Genomic DNA, 19,506 nt, shown 5'->3' with positions numbered 1-19,506 from the left:
ACGCAGAACAACCGCGTATCGTCTGCCGATCGACCATACTGAGCCCAAAACTATTTGATTGACAGTCAAGGGGAAGGGACATCTATAGACTAATTGGAATTAAATGAATGTTTGTTTGGCCAGTGACAAATTAAAATTTGCTTCTCCTAATTTTTCATAAGCACTGAAGAGCTACTTTAAATGAGGTTATGAGCTACTGTTTGGATACCCCTGTGTTAGAGCAACAGATTACAGCTGTTGAAGGCTTGTTCAAGCTCATCTTACAGCTCATATCCTGAATTTATAAATCTGACTTTTGTGAAATGAGCCTCTGGTCATGTTCATAGTTTGTTTTTAAGTGAATCTTTAGATTAAAATGTTACCCTGTGTTTAAATATTAGTTATACATTTCTCAGTTCAGGGAGGATCAAGTGTTTTACTTTGTTTTTCTTTCCTTTTTTCCAACAAAAAACCTAACAGATTCTGTTTTGTTGTATTTTATAAATATGTCCAAGTTTAATAACATGTGAGAAATCCACAATTTTCTGTTTATTCGGTCAGTGTTTAATACAGCTGGCAAAATCAATTGTGAAAATATTTATGATGTGCTTCTTTTTTTTAATTTAGGATATTATTTAAAAAAATTCCTTCATGTCATGAAAAGACCCTCTTGATTCTGGTTTTTAAGAAAATGACTGCTTATCAGTTAGTCGTTAGTCAATCTATAAGATAAATCAACTTCATACAACTTAACATTAATTGATAACTTACATCCCTAATTTATACAGGAATTAAATTTATTTATATCTACTTATATTTATGTAATTAAGTGTTTTTAATGATKTGGCCGATTAATCGAAAAAATAATCGACAGATTAATCAATTATTAAAATAATCGTTAGTTGTAGCCCTAACTGGTTTTTACATTCATAGCAGCATTACATASAGTAAAAGTGAACACTCATACAGGTGAAATTACTCCTGCGTGTTCAAACCTGTTGTAATTAATACTTATTACTGTAGCTTAAACTAAGAGTTTTTTACCCTCATAAATATAGTATATAGTTGATGATAAGTTGATAAATCCAACTCCAGGTTGTCAGATCATTTAGTTTGGGAGAACAGATTGTAGAGGTTTCATGTAAACATGAAGGGATAAAAAGTAGTGTTTTTCTTCAACAGTACAAAAAGTACCTTTTAAATTCTGGCATTATATCCCATTTGTTGGTGTTAGCTGCTATTGTTAGTTTAGGCATCCTAAATTAGCTGTGTGTTATGAGCCAACTACAGCAGATTATGCCAAGAATCTTCTTAGGCTTGTTCAGAAAATGGATAAATCAATTTAAACATCACTGAAGATTTGTTTTAAAGAACGTCTGTTTTAAAGCATCGTTCTAGTCCTCATATTTTGACAACTTTTAGATAGATTTTGTTTGCTAAACGATCTCSTACAAATCTATGAATCAGTCAGCCATTAAACATTTCTAAGTTTATCTGTATTCTGTCACTAAAAGGCATTAAAGATTCAATTTTAAGGTTTATCTGAAAAAGTGTACAAGYACTCTGTGACAAGGACAAGTTATTCTGGTTTCTTGAATTGCGTTTTGTTATATTTAACACTGCTTGAAAGGGCAACACTTCGCAGCATAGTGAGAATATAAAAAGCCAAAATTTTGCCAAATCTTTTTTTCCCCAGAATCATCTTGCATGCGTGTCAAACTGTGTCAACTTCCTTTTTATTCATAGAAAAATGTGCTCTCAAAAAATGTGAGCAACAAAAAAAATATCATTTGTGACAGGCTGCTAGGAAGAAGACACCAATATAACTTTCTAAGAATCCCAAGAAAAAACTTTCAGAAAACTTGGAGAACTATACAGGGTTCCTGCAGATCCTTAAAGTCTTAAAAGGCATTGAATTCATCAAACCAAAAATAAGGCCTTAATTAGCCTTAAAATGTCTTAAATCAATCTTTCAGAAGTCTTAAAAATGTTAACACATTGTACATAGGTTGATTGTAAATCATTTCAAATATTGAAATAATTGGTAAAATTTATTTTTTAAACATTCCCATACAGACATTCCCCTTTGACATCACTTCCAGTTATTTCAAATGCAACTTTCTCAACTGTCCATCTGAGCAATGTTACATTTGTTTTGTAATATGTTAATGCCGTCTTTCCAAAAATTAATTCACTTTTATTAGAAAAAAATGATGTCACAGGCACTTTAAGTTTAAAACTGACTGCTCAGAATGATATGATTTGGATAAAAACAATTGGTCTTTTAGCAATATTCGAATACTTAAACCAAAAATACTTTGGTTTATGAGTTTCTGCCGGTTTGTATTTTTTGTCATTTGTGTTTATTTTGAAATTGGTCTTAAATTTAACTTGCCTTAAACTGTAGGAACCCTGACTATAGTGAAGCTACTTTGTAGAAGATAACAAACGTCTGATCTCAATGGTGTTGATTCAGAAGTATTGAGTATAAAGATAAAAGATAAAAATCAAATGACCCAAACACCACACTGGTTGCTGYTCAAACACTCAGCTCCTTAAATCTAAAATTGGCAGAAACTAAATGTTTGCTCATTGACACAAGTATAAAAATGGTTGCTTGAACGTTTTCAAGGGGCATTCAGGAAAATCTCTTTGCGTACCGTGGTACACAGACCGTGATAAGTATTTCATTGCTTCTCTGGGTGCAAACGATGCAGTTCATGCGTCCCATAGAGCCTCAYAAGCTGCTTCCAGGCATCATAGATTTAAGTCACAATCCAGTAGCAGTGAACTGTTAACCGTTAACTCCTCTCAGCTGCCATTGCTTACCAACAACAGTCCCTGYGGTGAAGCATGCTCCCACACTATTCATCTACTGTTTGGCTGTTAACCCTTAAACCTGTGAACTGAAGCCCATCTGAGTTAAATACCATTGTTGTAGTTTTTGTTTTCTCTGCATAACAACTCCACCTTCTTTCTTTTCTCACAAACACAATTCATCGACTCCATCCATCCATCCATCCATTTTCTGTACACGCTTCTTCCTTTTCAGGGTTGCGTGGGTCATCGGGGTTAAATCCTCTGCTATTTTTGTTTGACTTTAATGACGCAGCAGGACGTTACAGTCCAATTCCGCAGCTGCGGATAGATGAAAATGTCTTCCAACGTGTTTTCAGCAGAGTCCAGTTAAGATGCTGAATCGTCATATTTGTAATCTGACTCTCCTGACTGATTTCCTGTTGTCTGTAGTTTAAACTAAACCGTTCCCTCTCATGGATTTCCTTTCACACAGAGGGAGATACAGTGGGATATATAATACTGTGCTGAGTTGGTGTTATTTTGCAACAAGCCAGTGACTTAAAACGACAATGTTGCATTAATGACATTTGCCTAAAGATTTAAGCAGTGTGCACAAAGCCTAAATAATTGGAATCCAAAACCCATTTATCAGTGTTRATTCCTCACAATCATTTATAATCAGTTACCAGTAATTGCAAATGCAAAATCTAGCTAACTAAGTGTTTACCGATCCTAGTATAGTGCATGAATGCTTGGGTTAAGCTTTGTTCCCAGAAGGCAGACGCTGAAACTCATGATTAAACAGGTTATCGGAATTGGAAGATGTTTAGTCTTAAGTTAATTTTCACGACATTTGCAAAACTCCTGGGCCACACAGTTGGATTGTTTTCTGCATACAAATAGGCAGAGCTGGTCTTTGCTCTGCACACATGTATGAACATTCCTCTAATTTATAACTGGTGGAAAAATAACTGCAGACTAATTCACACATTAATCATTTGAAGCAGATTACAGTGAGCCATGCTGATCTTTGCACAGTTCAGCTTTAAAAGTAATTTAATTTTCCTCTTGAACATTGCTTGAAATATTTAAATGTCCTCAGCAGACTGCCGAAGTTAAGTCAATATGCAAGAAGAGGATGTACAAGAGCAAACATTTTATTCAGAGCTGGGCTGTGAAGCTTGATCTGGAAAAAATCCATCTCCCACCATGAAACCTAATGTTTATGTCCCGATCAAACTGAAATGTTGTTAAATTAGATTTTTACAAAACAGTTCAGCTGTCCTGGAAATGAGCTAAAGATTTTATTGGGCCTATGTGGCATCAGACTCGACTAAATAAAAAAAAAACTTAGCATGAAGGCTTTTTTTTTGCACATGTCTTAACTCAATATTAATGTGCCCCAGTGGTCTTGCCATTAAAATTAGGATTTTAATTCAGTCTCCTTTTCTGCTGTCTTTGCTTTAACACTCACAAGATCAAGTTCATATTTATTAATTTGCAGATGAAAGTAGGCTCTAACTAATTCCAATTTGAATTTATTTATTGCAAATCCCAGTTCCAAGATGTCATTGGGTGTGAGTGTAAGAATAAAATGGTCTAATATAAAAAGATCTGCTGTAACTCCCAGCTGACTTGGCAGAAGTGCGGTGGCAGATGGCCAGTGGCGATTTGCCTTATAAAGCCCAGACATTTTTAAAGCAGGTGGGAGGGTCATTCTCCTGGTCGTACTAAATGCAAATTCCTTCCTACARCATGCAAATCTATGCACAATGCATAAAGGAGATCTGACAGAGCCATGGTGGAGTTGGGTTAGAATTGTAGCAGCTTAAAAAAGATGATTTCCCCAATGGTTAAAAATCTTGGTTTGAGTCATCTCGCTTTGCTCAACTATTTTCTTTAGTCTGTCTGCAGTATGCTTAAAGTTTAATAGCCTGAAAATAAATAATAGCTCACAGGTTATAAAAAAACATGCTTTCTCACCAGTCACTCTGGCATAATGCCTGAATAGCTGAGTTTATAGATTATTTTTGTAAATCTGCCCTGTGCAATATTCTGCTTTTAGTGCCAATGATGTCAAAACAAGTCAATCTTTCACTTAACATTATTCCTTAGATTTAAAAGACGWGCTACTAAGTAAATATGATGAGCCAGTGAGTCTTCACACTTGACGAGCAGAAGCTGGAGAGCATTTGAACTAAAATGACTCAAATAAGAGCATTTACATCAGTCACAATTGTCTGTGGCCTTGATCAGGAGCTTCATGTTGACAGTCCCTGTAGTTACAGAAAACTGCTCACTCATTACCGTGTAGGCTAATTGTGAAAATCCAGCTCGTTTGCATGACTGAGTTTGATGCTTTTTGATCACAGGCCGACATCACAGAGACATTCACCTCCCACTCTGCTTTTAAAGTCATAAAATGATGGTATGAGAGCTCTTGTTTGCATTAGGCCACTGCTTTTAAAGCATAGATGAATGTAGAAAAAAAGTACTTTGTCTGTCTCGGCCTGGGGAAGTCTACCTATGATGCAGTTGATAGTAGGGCTGGGCGGTATGACCAAAATTTTACATCACGGTATTTTCAACATTTACACCGGTTTCACGGTATATCACGGTATATTTCTTTTCATCACAGATCAGCTGATAATAAAATGCACACACCCTGCTTATTAACTTTTTTCTTTTACTGTACCTCTGTCTGTGTCTCTGTTTCCCTCTAAATGTCTTTTCTTCTCCTCCTGGTTGGAGACAGTAGTCACGCATTTTGGTCCGGTCGTGAAGGATTAGGGTTAAGAAAAGATCATTATCGCGTCTATTGTTTTATGTTATTTAATAAAGATTAACAGCACGACTCACCTTGCACACCCGTCAACTCAACTCCGCTACAAAAACTACTTCCCTCGGGCTTTTCACAATAGAAGCACATTAAAGTCTCCATGTCTCCATATCTCCATATTAAAGTCGCGTGTTCTATCTAACTGTGCACGTCACTGAAGACGCGTTTACTACATTCAGCGACAGCGAAAACGGGATGTTTTTTAACGTCCGTCAATATAGGCAGCGGAATTGGCACACGCCGCTGCAACAAACTGCTCAACAGTAACATTAGCATGCTAACACACATAGCGGTGCAGCGAGGAAAAGTGTTCCTCGGGAAACAGTTCACTGGCGGCCGCGACGAAACGTTCCACACGTGTTCAGGCTATTTAAACCGGTGTGTCGATATTCAGAAAATTCATATCATAACAAAAATAAAAAACGGTATTCAGTACGAACCGGTATACCGCCCAGCACTAGTTGATAGCATCAGATAAGAAAACTTTTGTGAAAAAAGTTGCTGGCATTTTATGTATTAACTGTGCATTTTTTTTGGTCCAAACCTTATCCTCACCTAACCCCACATTTTTAATTCAAAGTCAAACAGATGATCTTGACAGCGCTCATTAATTGTGTATGAAAACATTAAGTCTCTAAGCACTCAGATAGCTTGCACCATTTGGAAGATGGATGATTTGATATCACTTATTGTGACAGTTGAGTGCCTCTTTGCCAACACCAGTCCAGTTGCCCTCTCCGTTTTATTCCCCTTTCTCTTCCGCCCGCCCCCCTCTCCCCAGAGGACGACTGCCAGTTCTTCTTTCTTTCTGAGCTGCAAATGCAAAAAGAAAGCCTCTTTAATGTGTCAGTCCACAACAACACTGGGCTGTCAAGCCAATAGCCCACTCTTTGTCTCCAGCAGACAATTAATGTTTGTTTTCAGTAACAGTTTTTGTCAGATTTTAATGTTTTTGTAATGAGAAAGCTGTAATTCTTTCCTATCAGTTTATAAAAAATAAATGGTGTTTATTAATTATTCACAGACAATTTTCTCAAACCTAACCTCATCAGAAAAATGTAGCAGTCTTGAATATACCTTGAACATTTTTCCTACCTGGTCGCTAATACAGAGTTCAAAATGTCTAATGATTACGAGATTATTGCTGGGATTCCGCTTCATTGGACGCAATCAAATCCTCACAGCCAAGAGGCACGACTTGGTTCATTTTCATTCAAGAGCTTTGGATCGCCTGGTGAAGCTCAGGTCTTGTAGGCACCGACTAATTATAAAGATGAAGACCTGAGTTTATTAGCGGTAGTTCCTTTTCAGTCATTTCACTCAGTACARCACACAGTTGTATATGGGACACGCGTGCCCTCGCGCGCCTGGCTGAGGCCACCTCTAATCACATCTTTAGACCGGTGACGTTGAACGTCGGGTGACAAGCTCCGCCTTCACCCTATAGGTTCGGAGTCACCAGCGTCATTACTCAGTTCTATCGCCCTTCACCTCGCGATAGTCACCTCTAAACCTGAGCTCACATAGCTGCTGCTAGTTAGCTCAGCTTCTAAGGTTCTTAGGCTAGCTTTACTGGTGCTAACCACGTTGCCTGCTGGTTCATGTGTCTGCCACTCGACGCTACTTAAGTGACCTTTATTTTCTGCTGAAAATCTGTTTTGTGGTTCACGATGAGCATAAAACCACCTTTGAAGAAGCCAAAGTCTCCTGTTCGCCCCTGTCCTCAGGGGTGCACCTTTAAGCTTCATGAGAAGGACCAGCCTGAGGCCTGCCCGGCCTCTGCCGGACTTTTGCGTCCGACACTGGAGAGGAGAGGGAAATTCCTGGAGAAAATGCTGGGGGAATTTGCTGTTTTCTGACGAGACCCGCTGCTCTCCGAATCCAGTCAGACAGCTCAGTCCAACAAAGACGAGGATTCGGCGGTCGAAGCCCCCGTTGCTAGCTGGGCGGATCAGATGAAGCATGAGGCGGCCTCACCCGACATAGAGGGGGGCGAGATCCAGTTTCTACTGGATCTAAACCAAGAGGAGGACGATGTTCTGCAGATGGAGCAGGAGGTTCTCAGTCTGTCCGAAGACGACGAGGAGCCGTGCCCAGCTCACTCCACCCCCGCTGCTGAGAGGGTGGACCAGGATTCGTCTCTCTATGTCTATAGAGCTTTCCAGCTTTCATCCCCCGYCTTTTGCATCTGAGGAGCAAAAGAGGCTGCATCTTCTGTGCCCCATACGTGCTCTACGCACTTAMATCAGCCGCACACAGGATGTAAGGTCATGTGATCAGCTGTTTGTGGCTGTTGCTAACCCACACAGAGGTAAAGCTCTTTCTAGACAAAGACTCTCTCACTGGATTATAGAGGCCATCTTGCTAGCATACAGCAGCAAAAACCTTCCAATCCCTCTTGGAGTTAAAGCTCACTCCACCAGGGGTGTAGCGACATCTTGGGCCCTTTTTAAACCTGTGAGTGACATTTGTGCCGCGGCCAGCTGGGCCTCACCAAACACATTTGCACGATTTTACAGCCTGGATGTAACCGCACCTTCGGTGGCTCATTCTGTACTTTCTGCCGGGTCCAAAGCTCTGCGTTAGTACAGTACTTACTCAGGCACACYACTTAACTCAGGTCTGATACTGCTCTGTGGGGGTGCTTTGACAAGTCCCATATACAACTGTGTGATGTACTGAGTGAAATGACTGAAAAGGAACGTAAGGGTATGAATATAACCACGGTTCCTTGAAGGAATGGAACGAAGTACAACACCTTGTTGGTCCCGCATCACAAAAGGCTCGGTGAAGGTCGGTATCTAACTGAGTAAAGACGCTGGTGACTCCGAACTTATAGGGTGAAGGCGGAGCCTGTCACTCGACGTTCAACGTCACCGGTCTAAAGACGTGATTAGAGGTGGCTTGTCCCATATACAACTGTGTGTTGTACTTTGTTCCATTCCTTCAAGGAACCGTGGTTATATTCATAACCTTACGTTTTATAGACTGAGGCTACAGTGAACACACTTTAAGCATCACTTTCTTGTTGTACATACTTCAGACAGCTGCAGGATCCAGAGCCAGGCTCTAATTAGATCACCTCTCATCGTTGGACGAGTCTGGGTCCACGAGGCCTCACCTAAACAGAGCACGGTTTGATTTAGCTCAGTGTGTTGGTAATTATGCATTCTGTTGAGGAACACTGTGTTCATTTTGCGATTAAAACGTTATTTGTCCAAGTTATCCTTGTGCTTCAGGGGAGATCTTGACCGAAGCAATTTCACAAAGATGAGAAAYGAGTTCTTTTAAAATTCAAACTGTTTCTGTAATTGCTGGTTGAACCTTTAGTAGTGCCCCTGATGGAATTTAATTTAAAACTGATTTTATTTTTCATTAACTACTCRGTGAGCTGAAGCTCTTGACATGTTTTTGTCTTTATTCAAAAGTAATGTACACTAATGACTCTTTAGCAGTCTGTGGGTGTAAATCCACCTCTTATTTGTGGGTAAAAACAAACACACCATTCATTGCTGAAAATTAATGGTCTTACAGAGAAAGTTTTGGATCAGTGTTCCCAGCAGCCAGCTGTGCTGCACACTGTGCGACTGCAGTGATATGAGCTCCCCCACCAAGCCTGAAATTCTTTAGTGACTCAGTTAAGCTTAAATTTTATGTTGAATTTGTTTGCTTTTTTTTTTGCACACCCAGCTAAGCTAGTTTATTTTATGCATCTCCTAATTAGTGAGTGTGTGGGAAATTACCATATTAGATTTGTTGATTTGCCACCCTCAGCCCTAAGAGAATTAGAAGAACCCACAAATGCAATATGTTCTGCAACTCAAGACACCGAAATACGTAACAAATAGAAGGTCTAACATTTTTTAAAACCRTAAATACATGGAGCCAAATGCATCGCCCACGGCAGCCTGCATCTACTTGAAAGTGACTGGATTCAGTTTTATTGTTACCCATTGTTAATGTGTCGTGATGCAAATGCCGTTTGTCAAATTTTAGTTTTCCAATAAATTTTTGTGCTCCACCAGGGTAAAAGGCGTTTACTCTTTGTCAGTGACAGTTTTACATTTTCCTCTTCAAAATCCCTGTCACATCCGTGAGCCGTTAATGGCGCTGCCAGTTTGTTTAAACAGCGTTCTGTCATCGAGATGTTCAGGGTTTTTATGGTTTCATTCAGCCAGATGACTGCGTTGCATTAATTGCCATTCACGAGCGATGTGGCAGTACATGAAGGGATCTACAGACCCATTGCAGCAGGACTTCACCGTACACGCTGTGCTGTCGCAGTTTCCCACCGGTGGGTTGTATTGAAGCAGAGCCTGAACTGTACATAAAATTTGACAAACAAATGCAAAACATCTAAATGCTGACAAGTTGCACATGGGTGTACATGAAGGTTTATGACCAGATTTTTTTATTTATTTTTTTTAGAAAAAGAGCTGACAGAAGGCTATTTGTTGAGAGACATTGGTTACTTTAAGGAAKTGACATTGTGATAAACTACTCTTGAGTTTTTATTAATTCACTAAAGAGTTGAGCAGATTTACATAAGAGCCTACTCTTGGTGGAGATGACGATGTTTCATTGAAAGTGGTTTCATCGTTGTAACCGCTGCCTGTTTCCTGTCTGACTTGTGGGTTAGAGATGTAGCTGCAGAAAACATTCAGTCTTGATGGTGATATACGGATATTTACTTTGACTTAGTAGAATTTCCACCTTGAKTAACTGGGTAAAAATATAATGGGCCATTTATAAATAAAGGCAAGTTCATGTCAGTCATATACGTATTTCATCCCAAAACAAAGGAAGTGACATTTACCAGTTTATGCGCCTCAACCACCACCAGTTAAAGCCAGTAATCAGTGCACTTTGTTTGAATATTTTTAACATGATTATGCAGAGGTAGAGTCTGCACAGTCTGTAAAGTCTTGGCTACATGCAGTGACCCACAAAAGGACCTGGCACACCCTTGTGTTTCTACATGTTAATGTTTGTTTATGCACATTTGCGATGCGAGTTTATTCACCTGGACAACACTCGAATGTGGAACCTATGAATAAGAAWTTTCGCCACCGTCTGAACATTGCACTGCTCCGACTAGCTTGTCAGCCTCAGATATGGTTGTGGAAACGAGCCTAATTAGAATTTTGTTGCATTTAAAGTAACTAATTTAAATTCAATTTGCCATTAAGTGGAAATTACAAAACGGCTAGGCTTCCAATTAGCCAAATTTCATCAGCATGATAAAAATATTGGCTGTAAAGGTCAGGACTTGCACAATTTTTTATTCTGCKGGTTTCTCATTGTGACTCACCAGAGAAACTGATCTTCAAATGAAGTAAAAGAGCTGATTGTACTTCCTCAGATAAATAGAAGTACAGGAAGGTGGGTTGTCAACTAAAAGCTAAGCTAAGACATAATTACATTAGGCACAGTCTGATCCTACTCGTGACTGTCACCCACCGCAGAAACTTTTTTTTTTTTTGCATGGTCCTGTCTAACATCAGTTCTCTCTCTGTCCTCAGGTATATCCAGGGTTAATGGTGACTGCAGGCCTTATCCATTACGTGCTCAACCTACTTCACATCACAGTCCATATCCGAGACGTGTGCGTGTTCCTGGCCCCAGTGTTCAGTGGACTGACTGCCATCTCCACCTTCCTGCTGACCCGGGAGCTGTGGAACCAGGGCGCAGGGCTGCTGGCAGCCTGCTTCATCGCCATCGTCCCGGGCTACATCTCGCGCTCTGTGGCGGGCTCTTTTGACAATGAGGGCATCGCCATCTTTGCACTTCAGTTCACCTACTACCTCTGGGTATGTATACTGAATTCTTCTTCTTTGAATGTGAAATATATCTAAGTATTTGTAATGTAAATCAACATCCCTTTCTCGTTAAAACAAAGCCTAAATGTTTAGTAGTCGACCATTTTTTGATGCACCTACCTTTCTGTAAGCCTGGAAAGTAGCCCTGCTTTCAAATCTTGCTTGCCTCTAATGTTGAATAATTTATCTGCAGTGCTAAAAGGAAGCTGGCCGTCTTTGCTKGCTGGTTCACAGAATACAGCAAACTGTGCTTAAAACCATTTACWATAAGGTGACCTTTAAGAGCAGAACTGAAGAGTTAAAGATGAAACAGCCTCACTCCTTTCAATTTACTTCCCTTTTTTCTAAAATATTTGTAGTGCAYAAAGCAGGTTGTGCTTTAAATACAAACACAAAGCAGTTCACCTTGTTTAATTCACAGCATTCAGACTTTTTTCCTTTTTATAATTAAATATAGTTTTCTCTGGTTATCCTTGCTTTTGTCCAAATAGTTTAATTTTACATTAATCAGATAATTACAATAGCTACCATAGAAAAAATATTACAATAAAAATAAATACACAAGACATTTGAAAGTGGCTTTTCAAAGTCTATATTGTGTGTTTTTAAATTGCTCTAAATTAAAATTCTTGCATGTTCGTAGTTTTTTAATTTCGTTCCCACTGTAAAGCATCAGAGTACCATTAAAATACCGGATCGATGAGCAAAATCGTTTAGAAAGAATTGATAAAATCTTAACAAAGACGTCCTTAAAAGGCGTCATTCATTCTTGTCTGTAAAACTGAAGAGCTTTATGTGAGCAGTTTTATCAGCATCAATTTCTACCTGGTTATTGGAGTTGACCTTGACAAATATTAAAGATTTCTTCTTTCCACATTGAGCTGTTTCTCTTTTAATATTACATGTTTGATTACGTTTACGTATTTGTTTATTGAACTCTGCTTTAATTCAAACTGAGACAGAAAAAAAAATCAAAATGTCCTCACAAACATCCATTTTCTTTACCCGCTTTTTTTCTTTTCAGGTCGCTGAGGAGCTGGTGCGGATCTCCAGCTCCACATAAACAGATTCATAAAAACACCACAGCTCTGACTGTAAAACCAGGCTCCTGTCTCTCTATAGGGCTGAGGTTGTAAATATGATATCAGCAGAATAAAAGTATAAAAATATCCATRTATACCATAAAATTAAAGGTGTTCTGCACAAATATTCATATAAAAAATCTCTTACCTTTTTTGGACTTTCTCCCAAACTTGCATAAGTAGTATTTGTACATTTTTATCATTTAAAATATTGTATTCCGATTTTAAAAATCTAAATTTAAACTTGGCTTTGCTCAAGTTTAGGTTTGATTTTAAACAATAACCAGAATGGATAAAAGAAATAAAAAACAAAATCTTTCCTTTGTGTCTTTTCCTTTTAGATTTTTTTATATTTTTGTGTTTTTTGCTTTTGCAGCTCAGTAAACTTTAATATTATCATTTACTTTACGAGCTTTAGTACAATCTGTGGATGATTCCTACATGATAAAAAGCTTTAGTCTTACTGCATCCAGTGCAGACTCATACATTTTATACACATGTAGCTTGTACCATAATTGTGGTTGTTTTAACATCTAATAAATTACAGAAATATAGCTGACAAATCCATTTATGTGTTCTACAAAGCTTTAAAAATGTAAGAATCGTTATTTGTTTGTTGCTCCGAGATTAGAGAGACTGTTTGAGTTCAGAAGGTTGTCGGTTCACTTTCCTAACCAGCGAGAATTGTGAATTATAGCAGAACATAATGAGCTCCGTCCTGCTCCTCTCTGTCACAGCGAGCCTCATTTTTGCTGCCCGTCTCAGTGTGTGTTTACTTTCTCTTGTGTGTTTAATTGCTSGCTGCTTGGAGAGTTTGCACAACTTCAGATGGTGTAAATGCAGAGGTCAAATTCTGGTCTCTGTAAAAGCATGCTGACAAAAACAAAAGATTACTGATTACTGGTATTCTGCTTAAATTCCATTCATGTATTGTGGCTCTGTGCAGCTTAAAAAATACCTTTTACTGTGAAGAACTATGTAAAGTCTTTAGGATTAAGTATTCATCTTTTATTCYTGTAACAAGTTTGTTTTTTTAAAGATATGCAAAAAAGAAAAAAAAAAGATCTGAAATGGAAAATATGGAGTGTGTTTTGGTTTGATGTAACTTACAGTTCGACAAATACAGAACAAGAACAACAGGCTGTGAAAAGATAAGACTGAGAAGTTCTTTAGCTTTTTTTTTTTTGTAAATATTCTATTTTTGTCATGTTATATTATTAAAGGTCTTGAGAGGCACTGTTATTTTTCTAATCTGCTGAATGGCAGCAGAATCCAATAGAGGAAAGTGATTAGGTGGTGCAGTCGTATCTTTTCTCATTCAAGTAGAGTCTGTAAGTGAACAAAAGCACCACTTTTGTCAAACATGCCACGGGCGGTTTTAAATTTTAATAGAAAATCACATGCTATTTGTCCAATTTTATTTTAGCTCGGAGGCATTGATATTAATCTGTTTGAGTGTGAAGACGTGAGGCACAGCAGAGGCTTTCATCCAAGCACTGATTCAGGTATTTCATCATACCACGTCTCACCGCTGTTTGTCATCATGCAGGAGTCGCCGTGGTTCAGAGAACTGGTTTTATAATCCGAATATTCAGCCATGTTGTTTAAGTCCATGCACTTGCTTGATTTATAGTYGGGTCGTTGGGGCAGCAGCTTGATCAGGGAAGACCCGACACCTTTTTCAACAGCCAGCTGTTCCAGCTGTAACAGGAAAAGTCTAATTCATTCTCAGGCCATTCGAGAGATGTAGTCTSTCCGGCATGTCCTGGGTCTCATGTCCCCTGGGGTCTCCTCCCAGTTGGACATGCCCAAAACAACCTCCCTGAGGGGGGCCTCCTTACCAGATGCTGAATCACCTCAACTAGTTCCTCTCAATCTGGAGGAGCAGCAGTCCTACTAAGTCTTTATGTATCTGTGAAGGACAGTCCTGCTACGTTCATTCCAGCTGCCTGAATCTGTGGTTTTTATGGATGGCATGATTTATGATTCAATCGTCTATCGGCAATTGAAGGGTTGGAATGCGATTTTTTTTTTAAGGGCGACTTAATTAATTAAATATTGTGCCAGGGATGTAAAATAAATTTTAATTGCGCCCTCTGTAAATTAAAATGTTTTAATCATCATTGTGATCTTTGCAAATGAGGAAATAAAAACAGTGCTGCGTCTCTGTTTTTTTTCTCGGGAGTCGGAGCCAACATGCGCAGCTCCTCTTCACGTCTCTCCTCGTCATCTTCTTGCTTTGGTGCGCCACAAATGACCCAAATAGTGCTATATTATAACGTTTAGTTACAAAACGAATAATCCATGACAATCGTACATTTGAACAAATAATTTTAATCGGTTCCGAACCGGACCGGAGCGCACTCCCTCACCCCTGCTCATCCTCGTCACTCTGGGCTCTGGTGTGTGTGCGGGTCAAACTTTTCACCCTCCTCCCACATAAGAACACATACAAACTAGGAGTGTAAGAAAATATCGATACACTGAAATATCGCGATATTTCATTTCCCGATACTGTATTGATATTCTAAAGCCCTGTATCGATTTTTAATTAAGGTTTAAAATGTCAACCTTCTTKCCGACCGTTCATTTTTATGTTGTAGTTCATCCTCTGACCACTAGTTGGCAGCAGGGAGCCAGCCATTTGGCTCCTCTACCTCTTGAACGCCAGAGAGTAAGGGTAGCATTAGCATTGTAGGAGACAATGTAAGCATTGTAAGTAAACATTAGCTTTTCTTTTCTTTTTTTTTCAGTAAGAGGTTTTTATTTAATAGAATTTTTGGACAAAAAAATCACAATATATTGCCTTGCTTACAGTATCTCAATATATCGGGATATATCGTATCGTGACCCCTCTGTTATGATATGTATCGTATCGCCAAATTCTTGCCAATACACAGCCCTAATACGAACTATATGGTGTGATTCGTCAGAAGTTTGTGGGAGTGTTTGTTTGTGCTAAAAGCGCTCAGATGCTGCGTTTGCTTCAACTGGCTTAAAAAAAGGAGAGAAAAAAAGTGACTCGTTCAAACGCCGACTACCAGGAAGCAGCGATTTATAGTCAAACGGGCGAAACCTCATAAAAGGGGATAAAATAGACTATTTTCACAGTGAATTCCGATAAAAATGTTTGAGCTTAATCCTGGACCAGTTTGTGGATAAATAACGTCGAGTGTCKGACCTTTTTTTCCGCACTGGACTCCCTCGGGGTAGAAATCCCCTGTACTGACGTATGCAGCAGCGGGGAGGGGGGTTTCCCAGGAGCTCGGCGCGGGGGGTCTCATGAACTCTGAATGGTCTGTGCAAACATGAACGCCGAATAACCACGGAATTTACAAGCGACTTTAGAAAAAAGAAGCTGTCGCTTTTAATAAGCGGACCTGCTTGCTTTTTCCTTTTTTTTTTCTTTTTTTTTTACAACGTAACTGCGCATGACTTATCAGCCGAATGGATCGATAGCCAGTGACCATGATTTATGATCTGAAAATAGGGACGATTTCCCATCCCTATGGTTTTGTTCTTTCAGTCACCACCCAGATTTAGGGATTTAGGTAAGGATAGGAATGCAGACTGTCCGTGCAGCTCTGCTCCCTCTTCACCACAATGGACCGCCCCAGATTGCACAATACTGCAGAAGCTGCACCTATCTGTCAATCTTCACACCCCATTCTTCCCTTACTTGTGAACAAAACCAAGAGATGCTCAAACTCATCCAAAAGAATTTCACGAATATTCAACCATGTTGTTTAAGGTCAGCTGGTTAAATCAAGAGTGCGGCACTTCAGGTTTGTGCAAGACAACTTCCTTGTCTCCTATTCGCTACTCAACAGCAGTTCAGTGTGCAAGCTCTGAGTGAACGGGGCTGTTTCTACAATTCAAGTCCCTTGATAAAACACTGCACTGACTCAGCAGTGTAACCACATGACTGACTGTTCTGCTCACTTAAACTCTCATCCTCAAACACACTGTGCATATCTTCATGCCTACTGAAGAATTGTGTGCACTTTTACGTGAACAGTGCAAAAGTCAGCACTCAACTGCCCATTCTTTTCCAATGAGTGATCAGCTGTGGAACAAAATGTCTAAAATGTCTGAGTGTATTTTTATTCAGMTGATGTGTGTAAGAAATACAACTTATGCTATCAAATCAACATTCCTAGGCTGCAACGATGGTCTGTTTGTGCAGTCAAGAGTTTAACTTTAACCTGATGGAAAGGGTATTTCTTTCCTCTCCTYCATTCTGATAAAATAACTTGTGCTCAGTTGGATCCAAAGCTACTGCACAGTGTGGTAAATTGTAGCTCTTTCAGCCGCTGCTACCTTATCTATCTGGCAGTAATTTTTCAGTTTCAGCAGGAACAAATTAGTTTTAGTTTTATTTCCTCTTCTTATTGTCCGTCTCTGTTATTCTGCTGCAATCTTCACAGTTTGGGTTGTAATTTTTATTGATTTCTCCRAAAATCCCCCGCTGGGTTTTGCTCGGCAGCAGAGACTGTGACAGGTTAACCTGCACTTGAACCATTTTGTGCATGTTTTGATTGACATAAAATACAATCCTCATGATGAGAGCCTGCTTTTTTTATGCTGCTGCTGAATATAAACCATCAGAAAAGCATCTGTTCTGTAGTCATTACCTTTTGAAAGATAAAGCCAGTAAAATAGGATATCTTAATTTGACTGGCAGAGATGGACACCTGTCCACTCTAATGTCCAATAGTTTGATTGACACTGTAGCTGCAGAGGAATAAAACCCACTGAATTAAATTGCTTTGTGACAAATGATACATTGTTGACGTTATCGCAGGAAATCAGAAATCAGCGTTGCAATGATTACTTTACGAAGATGCATCAAATGACAGATGGAAGTCGGCATCGTATTTGCGGTGATGGCAAAGCGGACATTTATTAAGATTATTTTCTGGAAATTTTAAATTGAAGGAGAAGGGAAACGGGGAAACCACAAATATTAGCTGAGCAACACAGACTGCAAACTCAGCAAAGAGCCGCAGCTTATTGAATTTTGGAAGAGGTGTGCTTCTGCTCTGCACAGACTTTAAGTGCTTTATGAAATAAAACCCTCTGCTGTCTGAAACAATACACTCCTTTCAACCTGTCTTTAGTAGTAATGTTCAAACATGGCATTGTCTCAGATTGTTAAGAGGTTTTATTTGGTCAGATCACATCACCTTTTAGCTTTAGGGGACTCGCCATAACCATTTGTCACCTCGGCATCTCTGAGGTTGCAGCAGGGTTCTGTTTGTTTTTGCATCATCTTAATGGCCTCTTGTGATCTCAGGTGTCAGGACAATACATCTCTAAGTGAGGCAGGTGTTTGTCGCTGCAGCCATCAGACATTTCAGGTGGCGTGTCATAAGTTTAGCTGCTCCATCAGGGGGGGAAAACCCTCCTCTACTCATCTACCCCTATTCACATCTTCCATTCAATTTAGCAAGGGCCCTGAAAAACAATCATCCTGGCCATGCACCACTGCTCCCCATTATCAGTCTCATTTACCCACATTTGTCTTCGCGGTTTCYTGTCCTCCTCTCCATCCTTCTTCTATATTGTCTAGCTTTAATTGTCTTTGTCGTCCTTTGTTTCACTTTTGCTTTGTTCTGTTTCCTTCCTCCTCCTTTCATGTTCTTCCCCAACTTACTGTCTCCTCCCCTATATCATCCTCTTGCTCATTACTTTCTATTTYCCCCCTCGTCTCTTTAACTCTTGTCTTCTCCTCAGCAAGGCAAAAGCAGAGATTTTCTCTTTGCTCGTTCAGCCCAATCTTCATTATCCAACTCCTTCGTTTTAACCACTAATAACCCATTCAACTCTGCTTGCTTAATCTCTGTGTTTACCCCCCCTAACACACACACACATCCTCTTATAATCTATAATTGAATCCACTCACACAGAGTAGAGCTGCTTCATTGGTCTACATAAGAGAAACACTCGCACAACATGCAGTTGCTCAGCATCCCTCCATTTCTCTAACCCTGTGCACCGCTGATGCATTGTTGTAACAGTAATTCCACTCTGTCTCTGGGTTCACATTTAATTAGCTGGTCTGTATCACACTGGGTGACTTCTGTGTTGTTTTCACAAAGGAAGTAGCAGCTGGGTGGGGGTCATTTTAGGTGGAGGATAGGGCACTCGTGCACAGCCTAAACACACGATGAGCTGGTAATCCAGGCCTGCATATGACACTGCTCGAGTGTTTATTAATGTCTAAGGGAAAAGGCTTGTTCAGTAACTATTATACTTTGTCATCTCACTAAAAGTACATCACATAGATGATTTTATAGAGGAGGAAAGTTTGTGCGACTTTGCCTTTAGCATCATAAGCTAAGTGTTCAACTTTAAAGGGATCCCTGATTAGTTGTAACATTAGACTTTATTTAAACATTTATTTTAACTATAAAATAAAGGCTGTAAAAATTATGTAGGCTGTAGTTTTGTAAATTTTTAAAAATATATTTTAACACGTATGGAGTCATTTTATTTACGTGCAAAGCTTTCTGGGTAAATGATGACAAAGGTCCTTAGTGTGAGCGAGCTATATCCACCCTGAAGGTTAATCTTGGACAATATCTGATGATCGACTCTTTAAATGAAACCAGAGAGCGTTGACAGAGAGGAGAAGGTAGAAATGACTCAGCCTGTAACTGAAAATATGGAAGAAGAATCACAGCTTAGTCTGTTAGCCTTTGTGCTAGCACTGATGCTATATTGCCTTATATGTATTAGCTCGGTGCTAGCGTGACAAACAAGCTAAACTTGTCCATATTTTCAGTTCCAGGCTGAGTCATTTCTACCTTCTCCTCTCTGTCAACGCTCTCTGGTTTCATTTAAAGAGTCGATCATCAGATATTGTCCAAGATTAACCTTCAGGGTGGATACTGCATAGCTCGCTCACACTGATGACCTATCCACATCATCATTTACCCAGAATGCTTTGTGTTTAAATAAAATGGCTCCGTCTGTGTTAAAATAC

The 19,506-nt window shown here is 39.4% G+C and overlaps 1 protein-coding gene across 1 annotated transcript in view; it reads left to right on the top strand.

Moving 5' to 3' along the window:
- Nucleotides 1-19,506, top strand: part of LOC106520850 (dolichyl-diphosphooligosaccharide--protein glycosyltransferase subunit STT3B) — a 110,000-nt gene that overhangs the window by 44,460 nt on the left and 46,034 nt on the right. Inside the window, exon 3 of the mRNA XM_014013112.1 lies at nucleotides 11,140-11,427. Coding sequence (XP_013868566.1) covers nucleotides 11,140-11,427 — 288 coding nt within the window. The remainder of the gene's footprint in view (nucleotides 1-11,139; nucleotides 11,428-19,506) is intronic.

Source organism: Austrofundulus limnaeus, unplaced genomic scaffold, assembly GCF_001266775.1.
Source record: "Austrofundulus limnaeus strain Quisiro unplaced genomic scaffold, Austrofundulus_limnaeus-1.0 Scaffold98, whole genome shotgun sequence".
Lineage (NCBI taxonomy): Eukaryota > Metazoa > Chordata > Actinopteri > Cyprinodontiformes > Rivulidae > Austrofundulus > Austrofundulus limnaeus.
The sequence above is the reverse complement of the archived record's forward strand: the minus strand, read 5'-3'. Positions and strand labels throughout refer to the sequence as shown.